Consider the following 22,948-nt stretch of genomic DNA (forward strand, 5'->3'; position numbering starts at 1 on the left):
CACACGGTCACACAGCAGTCGCTGAAAGCACACCCCGAGGCACAGCATAATGGAAATTCAGTAAAAAGCTGTGATAAACACCCCGAGCGTGCTGCTATGAACAGGAAAACGGATCAAATTCAGTGCTTCAACCAGCAGGCGTTACGAGCATCTCGGTGCCATGCACAGACCAAGGGGCATCATTTTCCCCAATCTGTGCTTCCAGGCTCAAAAATGGTGTGGTGGATTAAGATATTGACAGCCTGCAGCTGAGTAAGGCTGCCCGATGGCACGTGGAAGGCAGTCAGGGGCAGCTTCACACAAATGAGACGAATTTTGTTACCTTCCCTTCCTAGGGGTGTGCACACTGGCAGCTACAGCAGCTCAGCTGGGCGATGCTGCCGCCCTCCTGAGCCTTCAAACCGCACCGTGGCACCGCTGGTGAGCCCCAAACAATCCCTTCTCTTAATTAATTGAAAATACAGAGCCAAATTCCTGCATACGGGCACTTAATGCAACAAATTAGTACAGACAGGATGCACATATGCTAAATTCTGCTGTCACCGCAGTGAAACACGAAATGCTTCAAGGTTGAGCAGTAATAACCCCATGAGCTCTCCAGGAACAAAGTGGGATGTATTTCTTCCCTGAACCTACAAATTGGCCCTAACAAAACTCGGTGTTATCCCCGCACAACACGGAGCCAAATTCTGGAAGCTGGAGGCTTCTTCAGAGGTGAAGAACCACCGGGGATGAGCGTGGATGAACGGCCACGGGACAACTCAAGGGGAAAGAAGCTGGAAAGCACCAGCCTTTGCCTTTGTTCTCCAGGAAAAAAAGGAAAAAAAAGCCTTTGCTGCTTTTGTTAGGCCACACCTGAGAAGTCAAAAGAGCTAAAAAGAGGGAATGATGCACAGAAGCCCAAAGTGACCTGAGAGCTGTCAGAGGTGGCTGGCGTGCTCCCAAGGAAATTGGTGATTTCTCCTAAAAGGCAGCATGAAATAAGGGCTGGGGGTCTCCTTTTCACCCCCCAGAGGCCTTCCCACTGCACAGCCATCAGAACAACACCGTGGCCAGGAGAAGATTAAGAAAGTTGTGAACTTGGGTCAGTTTAACAGCTGGAAAAGAGGAAAAAAACCATTGTTTTCTCTAAAGGGTCTACGGAGAGCTGGGTTAACAGCCTCTTGTGGGGCAGCCCTTTTGGGGCGACACAAGGAGCACTCTCCTGAGCGAGAACTGATCTTACAGACACGTGGCTTCACATTAAAATCTGTATTTCTGTCCCCCCTCCAAAGACAGAAGTCTGGAAGCAGAAGAAAGCGCCGAGATTGAGGATTTTCCCCCAAAGCTGGGCTGGCATTCAGGGATGTGTGAATGGCATCAGCAGCTCGGCTCCTTTCACAAGGGCCGTGTGAAGGCTGCGCTAACAAAAGGGGAAGTATTTATTTCTGTGGGGTCTCCTTGGAATCAGGCAGCTGGGAACCCCTGTTATGAGTTAACGTATGAAAACCAGACCACGGATTCATCTCGGGCTTTGTAAGGAGAGCGCTCCTAAGAATGCCTCGGATTCGAAAGGAAAGCATTCATATTTTAATCAAGAAGCAGGCACAGAATCAGGACTCCGGGATTTTCTTTTTCCTGCTTGGACTCTCCCACAGCACGCAGAAATTCCTTCTAACTGAATCAGAAACACGCGACTTCCAGAGGCTTTCTGAAAATACCCTCACAAAACTGCCTGCAGAATGGGTACAGTGCAGAAAACCAACGTCACCTTTTAAGAAAAGCAACACAGAACTTGCCAAAGGACCATTAAAGTTAAAAAAAATAAATAAAACAACAGACAAACTTATTTTTTGGGGTCAAAGAACAGCTGATTACGGAGCAAATGGTTATCTTCTGGTCCTAAGGGAACCAGGTAACCACCCACCTGTGTGTGTGCCATGAAATATCACGCTGCCCCAGCCTGGTCTGCCTGCACGGGGGCATTTTTGGCAGGGGCAGGGAGGAGCAGAGCCAGCTGATGCTCTGGGCTGTCTCAGCGAGGGACCTACCAGCACCAGCCACTTCTCTGCGTGGTGCCCTACACTCCTGCTGTTTGGATTTAAGCACAGTGTTCACCACCAGGAAGCTACAGGAGGATTTCTACTCTCCTGCCAGTCGTTGTGTCCTGTTTGCAACAGGGACCTGGTGTTAGGCTACGTTAAATCCAGCTGCTGCACTGCAGAGCTCCTTACCCAAAGACAAACAGGGAAAAAGCACTTGATTTTTTTTTTTAAATAGCCTGACAGCTCGAATACGGAGCCACCCCACAGCTCCAGCCTCTCAAAGGAAGCTGCTGAGGCAGCTCGTGATCCCCTAACCCCTTGCTAAGCAATTTGCTGTCAGCATCATCCTGAAGTCCTCCGAGAGCCAGAGCAGAACAGTTTCTTAAAGCATTGGAGCTGCTCCATACCAGGCAGGAAAAAACTTGTTTGCAGCTGCTCCAACAACATGTGGCACAAAATTTTTTTGTAAGATGTGGCAATGGGTGCCCCAACCTCTGAGTTTAGGGCTTGGCACACAGCGTGGTCTTACCTCCAAGGAAAAAGCGTGTTAATTTGGGACCCAGCCAGCACGCTCAGGTGACAGAAGGAAAAAAGCACGGCATCCGAGAGGCAAATATTCAAACAAGGACAAGCCTTTGCCCCCCTCGGAGCAGCTCCTACTTACATCGATTTCACCGTCGTCAATCTCTCCGTCGTCTTCTTCTTTCTTCTTCTCCTTGACGGGATCCTGGCCGTCCTTCTCGTCGTCGCTTTTCCCGCTGGATTTCTTCTCGTCCTCGTGGGCGTCGTCTCCCTTCTCCTCTTCCTCGTCATCCTCACCAGCAGCTTTCTCACCATCCTCCTCGGCAGCAGCAGCGCTCGGCTCCTCGGGAACCTCCTCGTCATAGTCCAACTCGTGCTCGTCCAGCTCGCGGGTGACGGAGGACGCTTCATCCCCGAGGTCGTTGGTGCGCTCTTCCTCCTCCCCCTTGCGAGGCGGAGGGCTCTTCAGCTCCCCGCTCCGCTCGTTGTTCTCTGAGTCCTGAGACTTGGCTTCGCTCAAGCGATCCTCCTCATCCGAGTGGTTCTCCTCTTCGCCCTGACTCAGTCCCCGGGCTGTGTCTTCCTCCTCTCCCAGGACGCTGCCTCGGCCGCCCTCTCCATCGAGCTCCCTCTCCGACCCGCTCTCCTTCAGGGCTTCGTCATCGGAAAGCCGCTGGTCCTCCTCGCCGGGAGAGCAGGGGTTTCGCTCAGGGCTGTCGGAAACTTCCATCAGTACCCAATTGTCTGCAGAGGGTAAAAAAAAAACAAAAAAGAAAAACAAAACACTTGTTATGGGGAACAAGCTGGGAAACCGAGAAAGATTTCCCTTGATTCGCCTTGATTTTTGTCTCCTAAATAAAAAAACAGTTGAATCCATGAACACAGTTAATCTTACTACCTTCAAGAAGAAAACAGTATAAATTACTTAAAGAATTTATTCCAGACTAGATAAGAGACCCTTAACACACAGGGGTACAGCACGAGGCTGGGATTTCAGCTACAGGCTCTAGCAGGTGAGCCGCAGCAGCTCTCCCACCAAGCAATCCCCAGGAGTCCCACGCTGGTTTTCTCACCCCAGGCACACTCGGTGGTGGCATTTCTTTGCCACCAGGTTTCCAGACATTTTTATAACCATAAGCACACGGCGCTGCAGACAGCACAGGCTCTCCGGGAGGCAGGGACACCATTTACAAAGATTCTGGAAAAAAGAGCCTATTTTTTGTGAGTCTGTGATATACTTGCACTGGTTTTTACACTGCTCCCAGAACAGATACGAAAACGAGGATAGGATGCATTCATGAAAAATCCTGGACTTCTAATCAAGGTTAATTATTGCCAGCTAATCTCTACCTGCTTTATATAATAAGGAATCAGAACTTCTTCAAAGCAGCAGCAAACTTCTCCAACAGGTGCTTTTCCTGGGAGTCCAACAGGAACGTGTGCTTGGTATGAATACGGGTTAAAAATCTGACCTCTGCTTAGTGCAAGCATAATAAATGCAACGGACACGGACGAGATGTAAAGCAGGGAAAGCAAAAACAAAGCAGGACCCGTACATTTATTTCTTTTACTCCAGAACACATAAACTTATAGCAGGACTGTGCGACCCAGGAAGCAGCTGAGCCCCGTCTCCTCCTGGTAAGATTACAGCTCCACAGCTAGACAAAAGCTCACGGTGATGAAAACCCCTTGCCCCCTGGCTGTGGGCTGCTGCTGTAGCAAATCCTTAGCCCTACTAAGGAGACACGGCCCCAATTCCTTCCTCACCCCCTCAGCAATAACCAACAGTGCTCGGCTGCCTCAAAAACCAAACTGGGGTGGCCAGAAGAGAAAAGCTGGAGGCCAAGCAAGGCTTAGAGAAGCTAAAGAAAAGACCTGGGATTATGAACTGACAGGGTTTCTTCCCCTTACTGTGCATCACGTTTTATTTCAGCCACTCCCAGCTACAGCCTCCCCAAAAGCACGTTTACTGCTGGAGCAACAAAACCACGGCATCAGCTGCCGGGTTTTTACCCGCTATTTTTAGGATAAAAGCCACCATTCTCTGCTGTGCTCCTCTGGTTCAGCACAGGGGGGTCGCTCTTGCTATCACTTATGGCAAAAGACAGGCAGGCTGAAGGCACACCAAGGACTGTTGTATTTATGTCCTGGGCACTGTCATCGCTGCGATAACATCTCCTGCCTTCCCCACAGCGAGGACATTATCAGCTGGTATTTGCAGCAAGCTCCCCAGATGAAAGCCACGCCGGAAAATCCTGCTCCTCACACCTTGGGAGCTTTGCAGAGGGACTAGGAATGCGCCTCAAAAAAATAAAAGCACAGAAACTCTCCCCAGAGCAGTACAAGTATGTATAAATCTTAGTCCCCAGTATCTGAGCTCTCCAAGTTGTCAAAGCCTTACACAAATATCAGCCAGTTAATAAATGTGCCCACCGATGGAGCCCTGGGGAGCAGCAGGGTCACGCTGGGAGCTGCCTGCGAGCTCCTCCTGTTTCTCTGCACTCTGGAGCAAGTCGAGTTCTTCCTCAAAACCAAAGCTGTGCTTCTGCTGAAAAGTTAGAAACCCAAATTAAAAGACAGCGAGTGCCTCTGGGCACTTAAACGGGATGGAACCTGAAACAAATCCTTCCTGAGCGCAGAAAGGTCGCTGCCGAGCTCATCAACGCTTTGCACAAATTGGTGCTGGCTTCGAGAGCAATTTTATGACAGCAATTTTAATTGCCCAAGCGCCTGGGAAGTTACAACCTCGCGCATCACACGTGGAAGGTCAGCCCTGAGAGGCCAGCAGGACTGTAAAAAGCTGTCAAGCTGGGATGCGGCTCAGGAAATTTGTTTTCTGGTTTCTTCCAAACAAGCAGCACCAAAACAAAAGCTTTTAAGCAACCGAGATGCCTCCCTGCACTCGACACCGAGCCCCTCAGAGGGCTGGGAAAGAAAACAAATATGAATTTTTCACCCCCCAGCTGAGCACTCACCTCCACCGGCAGCTGTTACGGGCGTTATTGTAAGCAACTGATGCACGGAGGTTTTTTTATAATTTCCTATTCATTTCCATCAGCAGAAATGATAAGGAGCACAATCAGTGACAGCCGGTTGAAAAGAGCTCACAAAATCCAAGCAGCCTGCAAGATGCTCGATTTAACAGCCCCGCAGAGGGCTGAGCAGCTCCTCGCCAGGTCACTGCCAGGGGTGATAACGTGCCCACTGCCATTCCTCACCCTGTGCAGACCCCCAGGACTGCAAGCGAAGGTTTAGTACCACAGAAACTACCCTACCTGCATTAATTAAGTGATTAATTAAGAATATCTTATCCCTGACCTGATCGGTATTACTTGTAGCCTCTCATTCATAGAGAAAAAACATTTATCCCCAGTCTCTGGAATCCTGCAGGTTATTATTATTATTATTATTTTTTTTTTTTTTTTTTAAATTCATCTTTTCCTTTCCACTCTGCTTTAATGACACCTACAGATGAATATCAGGAAAATTTGACTATGTGGAAGTCTTTTAAACTGAGTAATTCTGACATAAATGGTAGAGCAAAAATCCATAACCTTCATAACTCACAAGTTTGGAATTTGTGTGTCTTAAAAATTTCTTGCTGTCTTCAAAACTGGCCACAGAAGCAAAAAAAAATAATTGTTAAGCTACAGGAAAGACTGTTTGACTTGTAGCTCAGGGGCTGGGTAACAAAGCAGGTGTATAACAACACTTCCCACTTGGCAGTGTTTTATCTCAGAGGAATCTTTAAAATCACAGGTAGTTCAGGCAAAGATGACTTCGGTCAAAACTGCTTTTATTGCAATACTGACTCCATCTGCTCAACTTTTAATGCTCCGCACGTCTGAAACAGACTAGTTCAGAACAGCCCACCCAAGCATTTTTCAAAGTTTGGAGAACCTTTGGCAGGCTTAAAAAGTTGGAACCGCCTTTCCACTGGGAGATTTTGGAAGGAGTGTAATGAGGGGGTGCACTTCTGGCCAAAATTGTGTCTTTTACCATCTCTAGAAGCACCCGTGGATGCCTCATTGAGTTGAAAACCCCTTAAAAGCAGCTCACATGATGTCTCAACAGAAAAATCGAGGACTTTGCAGCTGTCCCACGTGCAGTAAGCACACGCCAGCCTCCCAGCTGCCAGGTACGAGCTGGACAACGCTCACTGTCCCCACAAAAACCCCTCCGGTTGCTCCTAGGGGATCTTTGTGCCCCCACCCAGCTCCTGTCAGCTCGCAGTGGCCTGACCACAGCACCTATTTTTGGCAGAATTTCTGTTTCTTCTTGCTCTGTTTCCAACCAGAGCGAGTTAAAGCTCTGAGCCATGCCTTAAATTAAGCTGGCAAAGCTCAACTTTACACACCGCTGGCTGCCTCGCTGCTGGAGGCAGCATCCTGCGGGCACCGAAAGGCCCAACTTCCCTCTCACTCAGCACAGCACCTGTAAGATGCAGCTGGCAGCTGAGACGGGACCTGAAACCAATGACAGAAACTCCTGGGAAGCGTTCCTTTCATTCAGCACATTTCCCCCTTCGAGGTTCAGCCACAAAAAGCTTTTTCCCAACGAACACAGTGCAGGAGCCTACAGCTCAGGCGTTTCCAGAGGCACTGGGTACGCTACAGAAAACTGGATCTTGGCAGATCCATCAGCTTCAGTCTTTCAATATTATAAATCGCCAGGTGGATGGCAAGAACCAAGCTCAAACCCAACCTCCACAGCCCCCTGGGAGCTACCTCACAGCTCCCTGGGTGGCCACAGGACAGATCCCTCTGGGCAGGGGCCAAGGAAGGAGCAGCCTGATGCAAAATCAAAATATTTCCATTAATGAGACGCATGAAACCATTGGTTAATGCAGGGCAGAAAAGCTCTGGAGCAGGGGCTAGCTCTAGCCACAACTTTGAAGCTGCACAAGACACCCCAACGGCCTGGCAGCTGTCAGGAAAGCTTTTAATGCAGAAACCGAGCCGCCTTTAGTGGGAATTTAGGAGGATCGCTCGGTGACAGCCACCTGCAGCGAGCTGAGGTTTAAAGGTGAGCACAGAGAGCTCTGATCCAGAACGCTAACGCCAAGCCAAGCGGTGCCACTCTCTGCTTTGTCAGGCGGGCTCGGGGCTGGAACCCAAAGAGAAACGGAGCTGGAAGCAGCTGGAGTTTGTTTAGGGGTGGAACTGATTTTCCTACAGCTGGAGCACGCGGAGCTCTTCCTGCAGCTCCGTGCTAGGAAACGCTAATTGTGAGCGACCGGAGCCTCGGTCCCTTGATAAAAACCAAGTACAATTGCTCCTGCTTTTCTGTGGGATTTGGGAATAATCATAAAATCTAGCTCTCCTCGGAAAATTGGATCAGATGCCTTGCAGGCAGCTAATGGGATTAGATCTCGACCCTTTTCCTTAATCTGGACAAACCTTAGGAAGCAGAATTCACCCCCTGGAGGTGTTCCTACAGCCAAAGCAGCAGGCGTTGCAGGAGAGCTGAGTTACTGCCAGCAGCAAAGGGAGAAAACGTTACTGGGGGGGGGGGGCGAGAAGGGGGCTGTGAGAAGGAGCTGGCCCTGCTGGGATGCCTCACAGGGGGGATTTGAGCCCCTGCAGCAGCTTTGTGTTCCCCTGCGCCCACCACGAATCCTCCCCAAGGGGCTGCACCCCCTTTGTGGGACTGGGGAGGGGGGGGATCCGGGACCCTAACGCCTTACCTGGGGGGGGGCTCCTGCCAGGCTGGGCTGCGAGCGCTGCGCCCCGGGGCCGAGGCTCCTGCGGCTGTGCCTGCGGCCGGGGGACAGACAGACGGACACGGGGACACAGACGGACAGACGGACAGGGACAGATGGACACGGTCAGCGCCTCCTGCGGCCCCCCAACCCCCTTAGACCCCCCCCCCAACCCCCTTAAGGCCCCCCCAGCCCCCTCAGGGCCCCCCCCAACCCCTTTAGGATCCCCTAAGCCCCCTTAGGACCCCCCCAGCCCCCGCAGAGCCCCCCCAACCCCCTCAGCCCCCCCCCCCCCAGCCCCTTTAGGGCGCCCCCAACCCCCTTTAGGTCCCCCCCCATGCCCCCACCCCCTCACCCCAACCCCCCCCCACCCCCCTCCGGGCCCACCCCTCCCGAACCAGGACCGCCCCCCCCAAACCGGGCCCACCCCCCCCGACCCGGGGCCTCCCCCCTCACCCCCCCCACCCCTTCCCTTCCCCTCCCCCTCTCCTCACAGGCCGCCCCCTCCCCCCCGCCCACCCCCCGGCACTAGGCCGCAACCGGCGCCAGGGCGGGAGGCGCTGACCTGGGCGGGCCGGGCCGGGCCGGAGGGGCCGGGCAGAGCCGGGAGGAGCCGGGGGGAGCGGGGCCGGGGCCGGGGAGCTGAGGGAAGGAGGCGGCGGCGGCAGCGGGGGGGGGGCGGCGGCGGCGGCGGCGCGCTCGGGCCGGGGCCTCTACTCGCGGCGGCGCAGGGCGGCCATGGCGTGACGTCATCAAGACGCGCCGGGCCGCGCGCAAGGAGGGGGGGAGGGGAGGAGGGAAGCGGGAGAGAGGCCACGCCCCCATCCCGCTAGGCCACGCCCCCTTCAGGCTCTAACCACACCCCCTCATCGCCTGGCCACGCCCCCGTCTCGCTTGGCCACGCCCACTCACGCATGGCCACGCCCACTTATCGCACCGTCCCGCCCCGTCCCACCTGGCCACGCCCACCCCGCCCTGACCACGCCCCCTCCCCCGTATGGCCACGCCCCCTTTTAAAGGGGCACGCCCCTGGGGGTGCCCCAGTGAGCACGTGGGGGTTACTGGGAGCACTGGGATGGTGCCTGGGGGTGTGGGGAGGGGCAGTCTGGCAGGGGGCAAGGGCTGCAGGCTGGTGCCGCCTCCCCAATGTGGTCTCGCCCACCCAAACTGGTCCCACCCTGCCCCCAAACTGGTCCCACCCTCCCCAAACTGGTCCCACCCCACCCCCAAACTGGTCCCACCCCATTATTGCCATCAGTTATATAGGGTGAGTGGGGCTGGGGGGGCACTGCTGGGAGCTGGGGGGTGGAGGTGAGGGGCTACTGGGATGGGATGGGGGGCTACTGGGATGGGGGGCTACTGGGGTGGAAGCTACTGGGGATGGGATGGGGGGCTACTGGGGATGGGATGGGGGGCTACTGGGATGGGGATGGGGATGGGGGCTATGGGATTGGGTGTGGGCTATTGGGATGGGGGCTATGGGATGGGGGGCTACTGAGATGGGGGGCTACTGGGATGGAGGTGGGGGGCTACTGGGATGGAGGTGGGGGCTACTGGGATGGGATGGGGGCTATGGGATGGGGGCTATGGGATGGGGCTGGGGGGCTACTGGGATGGGGGGCTACTGGGATGGGGGGCTACTGGGGATGGGGCTGGGGGGCTACTGGGCTGGGGGGCTACTGGGCTGGGGGGCTACTGGGATGGGGGCTACTGGGATGGGGGCTATGGGATGGGGCTGGGGGGCTACTGGGATGGGGGGCTACTGGGGATGGGGCTGGGGGGCTACTGGGATGGGGGCTACTGGGATGGGGGCTACTGGGATGGGATGGGGGCTATGGGATGGGGGCTATGGGATGGGGCTGGGGGGCTACTGGGATGGGGGCTATGGGATGGGGGCTATGGGATGGGGCTGGGGGGCTACTGGGCTGGGGGCTACTGGGATGGGGGCTACTGGGATGGGGGCTACTGGGATGGGGGCTACTGGGATGGGCTGGGGGCTATGGGCTGGGGCTGGCTGTTGACCTCTCCCTGGAGCACAGGGGTTACCCTGGCCGGGTGGGTGCCCCTATATCCGTGCCCCCAGCCCCGGTGCCCCGTTGTATGGGGTCGGGGTGCGGCTGTGGCTGTGTCTCCACCTCCCCTTTGCCCCGGTGCTGACTCAGCCCCACGCGCCGCTTTGCGTAAGAGCCGCGCTGGCGGGGACGGGAACACGGAGCCAAAGGGCAGGCGCAACCCCTGCGGGGAAGGTGTGGGGCCGGAGATCCCAAACACCGCCCGGAGCTGAAACCCTTTTTCCTCCCCTCCGTACCCAGCGGGGCGCCGCGATGGATTACGCCAAATCCCTCAGCTTGCGCCTGGCCGCCCCCGTCTCCAAGTAAGCTGTGGGGTGGCACCGTCCCCGGGTCGGGGACACCTCGGTCCCTATGTGGATTTGGGGTGCTGGAGGGTGTCGGGGTCCCCCTGATGGTTTTGTCCCCCTCTCCCCAGATGCGTCTCCGCCAGCGCCTCGATGACCCAGCAGCTGCTGCTGAACCCGGCGCCGCGGCCCCGACCTTTTCGGGTTTGCAACTGGGACCGCAGCCTGCGCAAGGGCATCATGGCCCCGAGCCTCGCCGAGCTGCTGCGCCAGGTGAGCCGTCCGTCAGTCCGTCCATCCGTCCGTCCATCCATCCATCCATTTGGGGTCTGTCCCTCACCCTAACCCCCCCACCCCACCCCAAAACAGGCTCAGAGCGCCCTGCTGGCCCCCGGCCCCGTTGTGCTGGTGCTGGAGGAGGACGGCACGGCGGTGGAGACGGAGGCGTTTTTCCGCACCCTGGAGGAGGGCGCCGTGCTGATGGCGCTGGCCAAGGGGCAGACGTGGGCTGCCCCCAAGGTGAGCCCTATGGGGTGGAGAATTAGGAACCCCCCCAATTATCCCAGCTGCGTCCCCAAAACGGGATCCGTGGGGGTACCTCGGGTACCTTTGGGATCCACGGGGACCCGGCGCGATGCTGCGCCGCGAGGGTGCCTCGGATAGCTCGGGGGGGGACCCTTTGGGGACTCCCGACCCCGCTGTGCCCGTAGACCCCCGGCTACCAGCTGAGCCTTTCCCGCAAGCCCCCCCGGCGGATCGACGTCGCCTGCGTCACTTTTGACCTCTACAAAAGCAGCCCCCGGGACCTGGGCTGCCTCAACGTCAAAGCCACGCTCTACGGCACCTACAGCATGTCCTACGACCTGCGCTGCCGCGGCGCCAAGCGGCTCGTCAAGTGAGTGACCCCAAAAAGGGACCCCAAAAGGGACCCTAAAACACCAGGGGGTGCTCACCCAAATCCCCCCTTCCCCAGGGAAGCCCTGCGCTGGGTGCTCTTCGCCATGCAAGCCACCGGCCACGTGCTGCTGGGCACCTCCTGCTACATGGAGCAGCTCCTGGATGCCACCGAGGAGCCCAAGGAGGAGGAGAGGAACCCGGCGCTGCCCCGAGTCCTGCCCCGCAGCCTCCCCCCGCCGCCGCCATCCCCCAAAAAGACCCCGCAGTGAGGGCTGGGGTGTTTTGGGGGGTCCCTGGAGCTGTGCCGGGTGGATGCGGCCACGTCTCCGCGGTAGCTGTTACTCTGTAAATATATTTATTTAAGAAAATTTGGTGCTTCTCCAATTTTCGTTCTCTGCATCCTTTCCCCTCCCTGGCTGGAGGAATTGGGTTTTTTTTTTTTGGCTGCCCCCCCTGCTTGGCACAGGGCTGGGCCAGGCGGTGGTGCAAGAGGGCACTGGGGTGGGGATGCTGGTGCAAGAAGCCCCCCGGGGAGCTGCTGCTGTAGGATTGCCCCAGGCTGGGGTGCCAGGAGGGATCCTTGCATCACTCTTTTTTAGGGGAGAGGTGGCCTTTTACCCCCCTACAAGGCTGGGGGGCGCAGCTGGAGCCTCGTGCAGCCCCGTGCTGCCTCCTGGCCCCATGGGGACCCCAGATGCCCGGTGGCTCTGGAGCCACCCCCCTCAGCCACAGCACATTGGGGTGGTTTGGTGTAATTAGGGTTTAATTACAGGTAGTGGCTCAGCTGCTCGTGTCCCCAGCCCCTTGGCCAGGGGTGGCCCCAAACTGACTGCCCGGTGCCCCCCCAGCCCCTGGGGAACGGGGACGTGGCCACCTCCAGCTGGTGCCACCACAGCCACTGACCCCAAGCGCACCAGACCCCAAAACCACTCACCTGGGGCCCCCAGCCCAGTTTTGGGGCTCCGGCACAGGAACCCACAGCAGCTCCTCCCCTTCATTAAGCAGCTAATTAACCAGCTGCCCCTCCAAGGGTGGGGGCTGCACCCCGGGGCCCCCAGCCCTTCTCCCCCCCCCCAGGGAGGCGGCAGCGTGGCGGTGTTAGAGGGATTTATTTCTGTACACACGTATACACACAGCGCTCGCCTTCAGTGCTCTCCTGTCCCTGTAGTGTCTGCCCAGGGCAGAGCCCCCCCCCCCGCCCCCCCCTTGCCTCAATTTCCCTGCAGCACCGGGTGGAGGAGGGCGATGGGGCTGAGGTAGGGGGCTTTATAGGGCCGGGGGGTCCGGCCCCCCCTGCCCACACCCCGATGTCTTCAGGTCCTTGCGCCTTGGATGCGCGCAAACCCCTCCATCCGCTCATCCCCACATCAGAGGGATTCGGGGCGAGGTCTGGGGGCACCCAAGGCTACGTGGGGCCCCCCCTTAATCCTCCACCCCCCCCAAGGGTCCACACACCCCCTTTACCCCACCGCAGACCCCCCCATGCCATGGGCACGGTGCTGGGCACTGCGCCTCTATGGACACCCCTCGGTCCGCGGGGTCCCCTGGCACAGCAGGCGCCCCCCTGGCCGCTCCTTTTCCCACAGGACCCCCCCCCCAAAAAAAAAAAAAAGCTGGGGGGGGGCGGCACGCGACCCTACTTGACGTGCTCGGCCGCGTGGGACGAGCAGTAGTACTTCTTGTGCGCGATGAAGGTGGAGAGGCTGCTGAACTTGATGTTGCAGAGGCGACAGTACCTGTGGTTGCCGTTGGGCACGGGGCCGGCCCCCCCTTTTGCCGGGGGGGTCTGCACCCCCCTGTCCGTGTAGGCGGGGGGCGTGGGGGGCTGGCGGGGTGGGGGGCCCTCCCGCAGCGCCTCGGGGGCGGCGGGCGAAGCGGGGGGCCGGGGTGAGGCAGGGGGTCGGGGGCTGCCGTTGGAGGGGGGGTCCCGAACCTCCTTGCTGTTGAAGCTGTCCCGGCGGAGGCGAGGGGCGAGTGGGGGGCGAGGGGGCGAAGCGGCGGGGGGCTCGGGCGTCCTGCCGCCCCCGGGCGTCGGGGTTTCGGGGAGCCCGTGGCCGGCGGGCAGGGGTTTGGCCACGAAGAGCCCGTGGGCGTTACGGAAGTGCTCGATGAGGTCTCCCTTGACGGCCCCGTTGAGCGGGCAGTAGGGGCAGACGGAGAGGGGCACCTTGGCACCTTTGGGGTACCGCTGCAGCGAGTCCCCCCCCGACGCCCCGGGGTAGGCGGGCGGCAGAGCCAGCGCCTTGGGGGCACCCCCGGGGCTCCCCATTGGCGGTGCCACCTTGTCCCCATCACCGGTGCCGTCGTCGGGGCTGCGGCCACCCTTGAGCACGGCGGGCACGGCGCCCTTGATCTTCTGCAGGTGCTCCAGGGCGCCGGGCTGCAGCGGGGTGGCCGGGCACGAGTATTTCTTGTGGGCCAGGTAGCTGTCGAGGCTGTTGAAGCTGATTCGGCAAGCCGTGCACTCGTGGTAATCGGCCAGCGGCAGCAGCGGGGTCGCCGCCGGGGGCTCGCCTCGCCGCCGCGGCTTCTTGCTCAGGTCGATGGGGCCGTCGGCGTCGGGGCTGGAGCTGGGCGACGGGGCAGCAGCCCCCGGGGTTTTAGGGTCGGGAGCTGCCGGAGGGGCCGGTTCGGCCCCGTGGATCTCGTAGAGCTTGCGGCGTTTGCGGGTGCGGGGGGGTTGGGGTAGGAAGGGGACCTTGGTGAGGCCGGGGCGGCGCAGCGGCGGGTCGTGGCGCGAGGCGCAGTAGAAGCGCTTGTGCACCACGTAGGTCTCGTGGCGGCTGAAGCGGATGTTGCACGCCTCGCACAGCGTCTTGCTGGGGTCCTCGTCCCCCTCGTCCCCCCCCGTGCTGCCGGGGCTCTGGCTGTCCTCGCTGCACCGCCCCGACGCCGCCTCCGCCTCGGGGGACCCCGCTTTGCCCTCCTCCGGGGGGGCTGCTGGGGGTGGTGGCGGCGTGGCGGCGCGGCCCCCGTCCCCGTCTCCAGCGGGCGCCCCCTGCACCTCGCCCGACGCTGGGGCCAGCAGCGTCCCCGGGGGTGCCGCGGGACCCTTGGGTGCCCCGGGGGGGGGGGCTTTGAGCTTGCGTACGCCGGGGGGGCTGTCCTCGGCCAGGTGCCGGCTGGAGCAGTAGAGGCGCTTGTGCACGTAGTAGTTGTTGATGTTGTTGAAGGTGATTTCGCACTCGAAGCAGGTGGCCCCTTTGGGCACCGGCGTGCCAGGGAAGAGGGCGGGCGGCACGGCGCCGTGGCCCTGCTTCAGCCGGCTGTGCACCAGCTCCGACATCTTCGCCAGGATCTCCGATGCCTGCGGCACCACGGCGGCGGCGGCAGCCTCGTGGCCGAAGAGGTATTGGGGCAGGAAGACGGTGCCGCCCGCCGTGCCCGCTCCCGGCTCGCTGGGCACGGGGCTGGAGCCCGGCGTGGGGCTGGCGAGCTCCGACTTCACCTTCCCCGCGGGGAGGCTGCGGGGGGACGAGGCTCGGGAGCCGGCTTCTGGCTCCGAGCCGGGGCTGCCGGCCCCCTCCCCGCTTTTCGGCGCCTCCGCCTCGCTCAGCGGGCTGTCGGCGGGCTCCTCCTTGATGCGGACGGGCTCGCCGGAGGAAGAGGAGGAAGAGGAGGAGGAGGAGGAGGAGGATGGTCCTTCACCAGCGGGGGCTTTGGCCTCGCCGTTCTGCGCCTCGGAGGCCGGGGGCCCCGTTGCGGCGTCGGGGGGCGATGCGGGCTGCGGGGGGGCTTCGGGGCCGGGCAGGACGGCGGGCAGGGGGCCGTGCAGCACCACGTGCTGCGGCAGGGCTGGCAGCCCCTCGGGGAGGAAGGCTGGCAGGCTGCACTTCAGCACGGGCGGGTTGTTCGGCTGGCTCAGCCCTGCCAGGGGTGGGGAAAAAGGTGTTAAAAGAGCTGGTGGGGGCTCCGAGCATCCCACCCCGTGGCGACACAGCCCTTGGTGGGGGTGCTGGCATGCGTCCCCATCCCGTACTCACCGGGGGCGAGGGGTTTGGCGTTGGGCAGCGCCGGTGCCGGCGAGTACACCTCTCCCTTGGAGCCCGGCTGGCAAATCATGTGGTTGGTGACCAGGTGGCTGTAGAGGATGTCCCGCGTGGTGGAGATGAAGCCGCAGCTGTGGCACACGCCTGCGAGGGATGCAGGGGCATGGAGGGGACGTGGGGGCCCCGTCCCCGTCGCCGCCATCCCCCGGTGCCGCCGTCCCCAGGACCCGCAGGGGTTGGGTGGCCCCGTGAGGATGCCAGGTGGCCCCAACTCACCGTTGAGGGTGTCGGTGTGCACCTTGAGGTGCCGCTCGCAGTTGGCTTTGGTGGTGAAGGCGGACAGGCAGATCAGGCAGACAAACGGCCGCTCCCCTGCGGGACAGACGGGCGGACAGCTCAGCACCGAGGGACGGGGACCGCGGGGACACCCCCTGTGCCCCAACCAACACGCGGCAACCCCGCTCCGAATTTACGCTTTGCAAGCGAGCACCAGCTGCAGGGCGCTGCCCAAACCAGTGCCCCAAACTGGGGGGGTGACCCTCCTCTAACTGGTGACCGCGCAACCTCCCCGCCCCTCGGCGTCCCCGTGCCGTGCCGCACCGCTGTGGCTCCGCATGTGGATTTCCAAGGAGCTGGCGCTGGGGCAGCTCTTCTTGCACTGCGGGAAGGGGCAGACGCGCTCGTTGGGGTACGTCTCCTTGGGCTTCTCGTCCACGGCGGGCGAGCCCGAGCTCTGCCGGCTGGCGCAGTAATACATCAGGTGGGCTTGAAGGTTGCGCTCGCTCCGGTACCAGATCCCGCAGTCCTTGCACGGGAAGACGTCCTCTGCGGAGGGAAGGGACGGGCGGGAGGGGATGGAGCGAGCGCGGGGACGCTGCGCCCCGCTGGGCGGCCGGGGACCCCTCAACCAGCGTCGCCCCGAGCCCCCGCCATGCCCCCCAGCCCCGGGGACTCACTGTTGACCACGGCGGTGGCCAGGATGGCTGCCATGCCGGCCTGCTGGGGCAGCAGCTGGATGTCGGAGTGCAGTGGGGTTGTGTAGGGTGCGTCTCCAGGCTCGGTTTTCAGCGCCTGGCTGGGGATGGCCGGCGGCTCGGCCACCACGAAGGCGCACACGGGCTCGGCCTCCCGCACGGCGCGCGTGGTCCTGCACCACACGGCTTCATCTGGATATTGGGGGGGGGGGGGAGAAAAGGCGAGCGGTTAGCGGGACCCCCAGCCCCGGATCGTGGTGTCCCCAAAAGCAGCTCTGGCTGCGTTCCCCTGGCTGTGGCTAAGCCCCGGCTCGCCTGGAGGTGGCGGTGTCAGCCTGCGCCTGAGCCGCGCTGCCTGGCACAGCCCTGGTGCTGCCAAGGGTGCTCGTGCCCGGTCCTGCACCAACGCCTGCAGTACTGAACCGTGCACCGGTGCTGGCACCGAGTCCTGCAGCCGTGCTTGCACAACTGCTCGGATTTACTAGTGCACCAATTCTTGCACTGGCTGCGCCAATGTTTGCAGTAGTGCATGCATTGAGTCTTGTACCAATGCTTGCAGTACTGCTTGCGATGAGTATTGCACTGAACCTTGCACCAATGCTGGCACTGAGTCCTGCAGCAATGCTTGCACAACTGCTCGGACTTACTAGTGCACCAATTCTTGCACTGGCTGCACCAATGCTTGCACTGTGTCTTGCAGCAACTGCTCGCACTGGGTAGTGCACCAATACCTGCACCAACTGCAGCAATGCTGGCAGCAATGCATACATTGAGTCTTGCACCACTGCTTGCACTGAACATTGCACTGAATCTTGCACCAATGCTTGCACTGAGTCTTGCAGCAACGCTTGCACAACTGCTCGCACTGGATAGTGCACCACTACTTGCACTGACTGCACCAATGCTTGCAGCAATGAGTGCAGTGAGTCTTGCACCAATGCTTGCAGTACTGCTTGCACTAAATCTTGCACTAAATCTTGCACCACGCTTGCAGCAGGTCCTGCACCAATGCTTGCGTTAATCCCTGCACTAAATCTCGCACCAGTGCCTGCAGTATTCCTTGCACCGAGGTGCTCAACTGCCTGCAGAATTACTCGCACTGACTTGCAGCACTGCTGGCAGTGATTTTGCACCAACACTCGCACAGCTCTGCACCACCGCTGCCAGTAATGCCTGCGCTAAGGCTTGCAAGGTGCATGCACCGCTGCTACCAGTACTGCCTGCACTGCATCTTGCACCACCTCTCCTCACAGCACCCCTGGCTGTGCCCCCCCGGCAGGTACCCACCCTTCCTGAAGATGACGGCGTTGGCGTCGGGCTCTCCGGGCACGAGGGGCAGGCGGGACAGCCAGCAGCTCTCGTCCCCCAGCACCAGCGTCACGGGCGGGCTCTGCTGCGGGCAGGGAGAGACGTGGGTGAGCGTGGGGACAGCGTGGGGACACCGTGGGGACAGCAGGGCTGGGGGCACGGCAGCTCTGCCCATGCCAGCGCTGCGCCCGGCTTTGCCTTCCTACATCTCTAATGAATATTAATGCGTGAGGAAGGGGCGGGGGGGGGGGGGGTGGTGGTTGGAAATTAATCTGCCTGATCCTCCGATGGCTGCCGCGGTAACGATATGAAATCTAATTATTCGTCCCAATATTTCTAAACCCTCCAACTCAGGCTGACAGTCTCAGCCGGTTTGGGCCTTATCGCTGCGAGGAGCCGAGCGCTCGCAGCGCGATAAAGCGCACGCGCGCGCGCGCACACACACACAGGGGCTGGCACGCACGCGTGCACGCCGCGCTGGTGCACACGCAGCGCCCGCCCGCAGCTGCTGATGCTGCAGAAAGCGGCTCTGGAGAGCAGGGGGGGCACAGCATAGGGCCCCCCCCTGCGAGGTTTCAGCTGTTGCTTTGCAGATTTGCTCCGTGCGCGGAGGAGCCGCGGTGCCCCCGTGCAGGTGCTGCTCTCCACGGAGCCCTGCAGCACCCCAGGGTGCTCCCAGTCTCCCCGTTTCCCCTCTGTGGATGCAGGGTGGGCTGCCCGTCCCGGCCACGGCCCCCAGCCCTGAAAAACCTCCCTTGTTTTCCCTCGAACAAAGAGGTCAGTGTCTCCGCGCTGAACCGGCCCCGATAACCATCGGAAACCCTATCTGCGCCGCATCCGCCCGGGCCGGTGTTATCGGGGCAGCCCCACGCTGCCCACTGTCACCCCCCCTGCTCCATAGGGCCAGGTGGGCTCAGGGGACGTGGGACAAGCACCGAGCACTGCCCCCGTACTGCCAGAGGGTTTGGGCACCCTCCCGAGCGAGGGCATTTTGGGGAGCCCCATGGGACCTGCAGGCATCCTCCTCCTCCATCACCTCCACCCCGATCCCTACCAAGCCACGTTCCTGGCCAAAGATGCCCAGGAGCCACCCGATGTCCCCAAGTCCCCACTAAATCTCCATCTACGAGCTGGCATTTGGGGATTTGGGGACACCCCCTTCATGTCCCCCCCGCTCCTGCCTCCAGCAACAAAGGCGAAGGGACCCAAGGGCGACAGCCCCTATCAGGGACGGGGCTGCGATCCCTTCCTCGCTTCCCCCAAGCAGAGATAGGGAGGGAGGCGAGCGGTGGAGGAAAGCAGGGCTGGGAATCATCAGCCCGGCTCGATAAGGGAGCTGCTGAAATGGGAGCAAAAATATTTAGACAATAAATGAAGTATCAGAGAAAAGCCGCGCATATCTTTAAGAAATCAATCATCCTGTACCGGGTGTCTGGACACACGGCGCCAACCGGGAGATAGGGAGCCAAACTGGGCAGATAAGGGTTAATCAAGGATTTAATTCGGCAAAGATAAACGGGCCTGAGCTAAAAAAAAAATATATATAGAGAGAGAAAAGAGAGTGAGGGAGCGAGGAGGAGGAGGAGGTGGGGATGGAGCCAAGATGAGAGCCCCGCCTGCGAGGACCCTGCGCTGGAGCTGCCCTCGCACGGCTCCGGGGAGGGGGCAAAGGGGAAGGATGTGGCCGTGAGGGGCCCCAGGGCCCACAGCACACCCCTGCACACCCACACACACCCTCACACCGATTTTGGGTGAGCCCCAAATCACCCCCCCGAGCCTCATCTCCCCTGCACTGTGTTTTAACAGCCGTGGTGCAAAGGGGACGTGGGAGGGCAAGGGGACCATCCCCGGGTACCCAAAAGCAGCCGGGTGATTCCCATGGGGTCAGGGATCCCAGCGCAGGTGCAGGGAAAATCCCTCCCCAAAGATTCCTGTCCCCAAAGCGCTCACTGCTGTGGGTTTCCCCCTTTCCTCCCATCACTGCCCCTTACCGTCTCGCCGTGCCCTGGCGATGCCGGCTCGCTGTGGATGCTGCCCTGGAAGGGACCCCAGGAGAAGCCCTCGGGGAGGCTCCGTCGGGCTCGCACCCGCTGCTCCCCATCCTGCACCGCCAGCTCCAGCTCATCTGCGGAGAGAAACCCCACATCAGCCAGGCCCTGGCACCGAGGGCAGCCCTGACCCCATCCCGATCCCAATCCCCTTCCCAAATGGTGCCCAGGAGGCGTTAAGACCACGAAAGTTCCTTTCAGGCAGGTTTTGGGGAAAAACAAAGCAGGGCTGGAGTGCCCAACTGGCCGAAACCACGGCCCCAAAGCCGGGAGAGCCCCGAGGGCACCACTTGGGCCCCGCGTGCCCGCGCCGGGGGTCCGGGCTCGGTGCCGTGGCGGAGCGGAAGGAGCGCTTCCCATCCCCGCACCCAAAGTCGCAGCAGCTTCAGGCCTTAATGGCTTTGATGATCTGATAAGGCTCGGGTTTAATGGGTTAGATAACACGTTAATACACTATGAAGGCTGCTCTAAAATGTTTTAACCGTGCCTTTGTCTTTCGGAGCGCAGATAAGATGGCAGGTAACCAATACGCGGATGGGCGCGCGCTGGCTGCACCTCGCCACGCAGCGCCGCGGGACCCCAGGACAAAGAATGCTCCCCGAGGACAGCGAGACACCCACGGGTGCCACCAGCACTGCGGGGCTCCCAGGGCCGCTCTGGGGTCCCCCAAAAACCAGCCATGTGTCCCCGGGGACACTGGTGCCCAGCTCGTGCGCTCGGCCACGTCCTCCGAGGGCACCGCTGCATCGCGCGGGTCCTGTGGATGGGGAGGAGGCTGCGCTCGTTTGGAGGCAAATTGCTTTCAGGGCTGGGAACGCGGGGAGGATAAAACGATCCCATGGCTGCAGAGATTGGAATCTGATGCGTTTATTAGCCGGGCTGACATCTGGATCCTCTCTGCGCCGGGGTTATTTCAGGTGAGCCACCGGCAGCGCTGGGTGCTGAGCGTGGGGTGCAGGTGCCTGCGAGCGCCCAGCCCCGCGGTGTCACCTTGAGTCCCCTCCATCTGGGGGGTGGGCAAGGAAGCTCTGAGCACATCCGAGCACATCCCAGGGGTGCAGCTGATGCCCCTTGGGGGACAAAAAAACATGATCTGGCAGGGTTGGATGGGAGAAAAGGTCCGCAAAGTTGCCGAAGGTCCCAAAAGCTGAGGCATGCCGACGGGTACATCCCTCTCCACGACCCCACAGGGGCTGTTCCTCCCTGGCACCCTGCTGCACACCAATTTGCACTTCCAGCAAATTTGCACTTCCAGCACCTCGGCGCCCCTCCGGTGCTCCCCATGGGTTCTGCGTGGATTTAGCTCACCTCTGGCTTTTGCCTGGGTGTCCCTGGGGAACGGGTCCCTGTCCGAGCCCAACTGCCACCCCCCCACCCCCATTGCCCCCCCCCAATGCCCCCCTCCCCCCGTCTCAGTGCTAATCAGCGGCGTTTGGGTCAGGAGACCACGTCTCCGAGATAAGCGCGTTCGCCTGACACTTCCCATGTCAGAGCACTTCATCTTCTGTGTATCAATCCCCAGCAGAGAAAACACACAGGCGCTGATAAAGAGAAAACCGTTCCAGACGGGGGGACAAAAATAGAGCCGGCCCCGCCACCGGGCACGCCGCAGCGGGGCGCATCCGCCCCCGGCCCCCCAAAAATGCAGCACGGGGCTGGGCCAAAGCGGGGCTCCCGGTGGTGCTGAGCCCGGTGCTGGTGGCCGAGGGTCTCCGGATGGATTTGTGCCCGCACCCTGTGCACGATTTGGGATGCTGCTGGGAATGGCTGTGCCCCAGTTTGTGGGGACATAGGGTGACACGGGGGTGCCCAGCTGGGTTCATGTCCCCGTGCTCCTCACCAAGGTGGCCAACAACACCCGGAGTGAGGAGGAATAAAAAGGTCTTCCCCACATAAACACGCAGGGCACAGGGGAAATAACGGAACAAAAAGGGAAAACGGGTGGCCTTGGGGATGCCACCCAAGCCGAGCACACATGCAGCGTCCCCAAATGGGGACAGCCACCCACAGGTGGCCCCATCCACGCATGAAACCAGCCCCGACAGCCCCAAATTCAACCAAATCGCCCTGTCCTCAAAGCGCCGCAGCAGGGACCTGGGACGTGCCAGGGCCCAGGCGGTGCCACCCCATGGGGACGCTCGAGGTGACCGGCGCGTGGAGCCCGGCGGCCCCAGGGAGCAAAGTCCGGGTGCCCTGCGCTGCCCTCGCCACCGGCGCTCGGTGTCAGCACCCCGCGGGGTAAGAGAAGCGACCCCGTTATCTAATCTCGCCATCGGTTCCCGGCGAGGCGGTACCCCGCGGGCGGCCCCGCCGTTATCGCAGGAATTCTCATCTGCGAGATGATTAACCACGCCGGGCAGGGATGGGGCTGCTGGCTTCGAAAAGGAAAAGCAGCAAAAAGGAAGGAAGGAGGGGAAAAAAAATAACACCGAGGGGATTTTGGTCCCAATAGGGGCACCTGCTGGGCACAGCACGGGGTCCCCATGGCAAGGGGACAGCGGTGCCGCTTGGGGACAATCAATCCCCTGGGGCTGGCGCAAAAGTGGGGCTGGTCCCCTCGCCCTGGTGTTTGCCCAGGGGCCGGCAGCTCCTGCTCGCCCAGGCCCTGTGCCTTGCCTTATCTCCTCATCGAGAGATTTCAGAGAAATAGCCTGAGCTCTGCCGGGGAGCAAAGATTAATCCCGTTCCTCGCGCCGCTGCCGTCTATCGGCCGGTAAAATGAAAGAGAAAGCTCCTGGGGCACCCGGGGCAAGCTGGGGCTGGGGTCCCAGGGGGGTGAGGATGTGAGGTGCCACACGGCGGTGTCCCCATGGCCATGGCGTGGGCTGCACCAGCTTGCTTGCACAACCAAAACCACGGGCATCCTTGTGCCAAGGCGCATCCATGGCGCAAGGGCAGCAGGTGGGTGAGGACGCAGCGCCGGGACCCACGCTGGCTCCTGGGTGCTCAGGAGGTGCAAACGCACCCCCCCACGCACACGTGTGCGCACACACACGTCCGATTTTCCTCCAGGAGCGAGCAGGAGAGAAGGGCTGCGCCCATCCCAAAAGGCTCCCACGGCCCGGGGGGGACCTCCATCCCCTCGCCCCAAACGCATCGGCGATACTTGAACCAAACCCTAAAGAATCG

General features: G+C 60.7%; 3 protein-coding genes across 15 annotated transcripts in view; 1 reads left to right on the forward strand and 2 right to left on the reverse strand.

The window, feature by feature from the left end:
• The window catches only part of ZC3H18 (zinc finger CCCH-type containing 18), a 41,659-nt gene extending 32,764 nt beyond the window's left edge, over positions 1 to 8,895 (reverse strand). For 7 of the 9 annotated variants that reach the window (XM_072043652.1, XM_072043650.1, XM_072043649.1 and 4 more), the window contains exon 1: positions 2,689 to 3,290. In XM_072043652.1, coding sequence (XP_071899753.1) covers positions 2,689 to 3,276 — 588 coding nt within the window. In that variant the 5' untranslated portion in view covers positions 3,277 to 3,290. Of the gene's footprint in view, positions 1 to 2,688; positions 3,291 to 8,232; positions 8,303 to 8,812 lie in introns of those variants that run through there. The other 2 variants (XM_072043655.1, XM_072043654.1) reach the window with 1 other exon arrangement.
• Positions 8,896 to 9,525: 630 nt separating this feature from the next.
• On the forward strand, positions 9,526 to 11,868 carry CIDEC (cell death inducing DFFA like effector c). 3 transcript variants are annotated; one of them, XM_027465806.3, is made up of 6 exons: positions 9,526 to 9,558; positions 10,560 to 10,621; positions 10,735 to 10,876; positions 10,973 to 11,122; positions 11,314 to 11,498; positions 11,577 to 11,868. In XM_027465806.3, exons 2-6 carry the CDS (start codon positions 10,572 to 10,574, stop codon positions 11,767 to 11,769), a joined length of 720 nt encoding a protein of 239 aa, XP_027321607.3. In that variant the 5' UTR covers positions 9,526 to 9,558; positions 10,560 to 10,571; the 3' UTR covers positions 11,770 to 11,868. The 3 variants fall into 3 exon arrangements, with proteins under 3 accessions (XP_027321607.3, XP_027321608.3, XP_071899760.1); XM_027465807.3 differs by lacking the exon at positions 9,526 to 9,558 and adding an exon at positions 10,227 to 10,427; XM_072043659.1 differs by lacking the exon at positions 9,526 to 9,558 and having other exon boundaries at positions 10,434 to 10,621.
• A 722-nt stretch (positions 11,869 to 12,590) lies between these two features.
• Positions 12,591 to 22,948, reverse strand: part of ZFPM1 (zinc finger protein, FOG family member 1) — a 31,794-nt gene continuing 21,436 nt past the window's right edge. For 2 of the 3 annotated variants that reach the window (XM_072043656.1, XM_072043658.1), the window contains 7 exons: positions 19,763 to 19,896; positions 17,751 to 17,856; positions 16,446 to 16,655; positions 16,090 to 16,314; positions 15,766 to 15,861; positions 15,484 to 15,633; positions 12,591 to 15,367 (listed from right to left, as the gene is read on the reverse strand). In XM_072043656.1, the coding sequence (XP_071899757.1) occupies positions 13,137 to 15,367; positions 15,484 to 15,633; positions 15,766 to 15,861; positions 16,090 to 16,314; positions 16,446 to 16,655; positions 17,751 to 17,856; positions 19,763 to 19,896 (3,152 nt within the window). In that variant the 3' untranslated portion in view covers positions 12,591 to 13,136. The remainder of the gene's footprint in view (positions 15,368 to 15,483; positions 15,634 to 15,765; positions 15,862 to 16,089; positions 16,315 to 16,445; positions 16,656 to 17,750; positions 17,857 to 19,762; positions 19,897 to 22,948) is intronic. The other variant, XM_072043657.1, reaches the window with a different exon arrangement.

Source organism: Anas platyrhynchos, chromosome 12, assembly GCF_047663525.1.
Source record: "Anas platyrhynchos isolate ZD024472 breed Pekin duck chromosome 12, IASCAAS_PekinDuck_T2T, whole genome shotgun sequence".
Classification (NCBI taxonomy): domain Eukaryota; kingdom Metazoa; phylum Chordata; class Aves; order Anseriformes; family Anatidae; genus Anas; species Anas platyrhynchos.

What these genes read in the sequence shown, in the direction of transcription:
- CIDEC (XM_027465806.3), top strand. Translation starts at nt 10,572, where the DNA reads ATGGATTACGCCAAATCCCTCAGCTTGCGCCTGGCCGCCCCCGTCTCC. An exon ending in CTGGCCGCCCCCGTCTCCAA is followed by an intron (nt 10,622 to 10,734) that starts GTAAGCTGTGGG and finishes CCCTCTCCCCAG; the next exon opens with ATGCGTCTCCGCCAGCGCCT. An exon ending in AGACGTGGGCTGCCCCCAAG is followed by an intron (nt 11,123 to 11,313) that starts GTGAGCCCTATG and finishes CTGTGCCCGTAG; the next exon opens with ACCCCCGGCTACCAGCTGAG.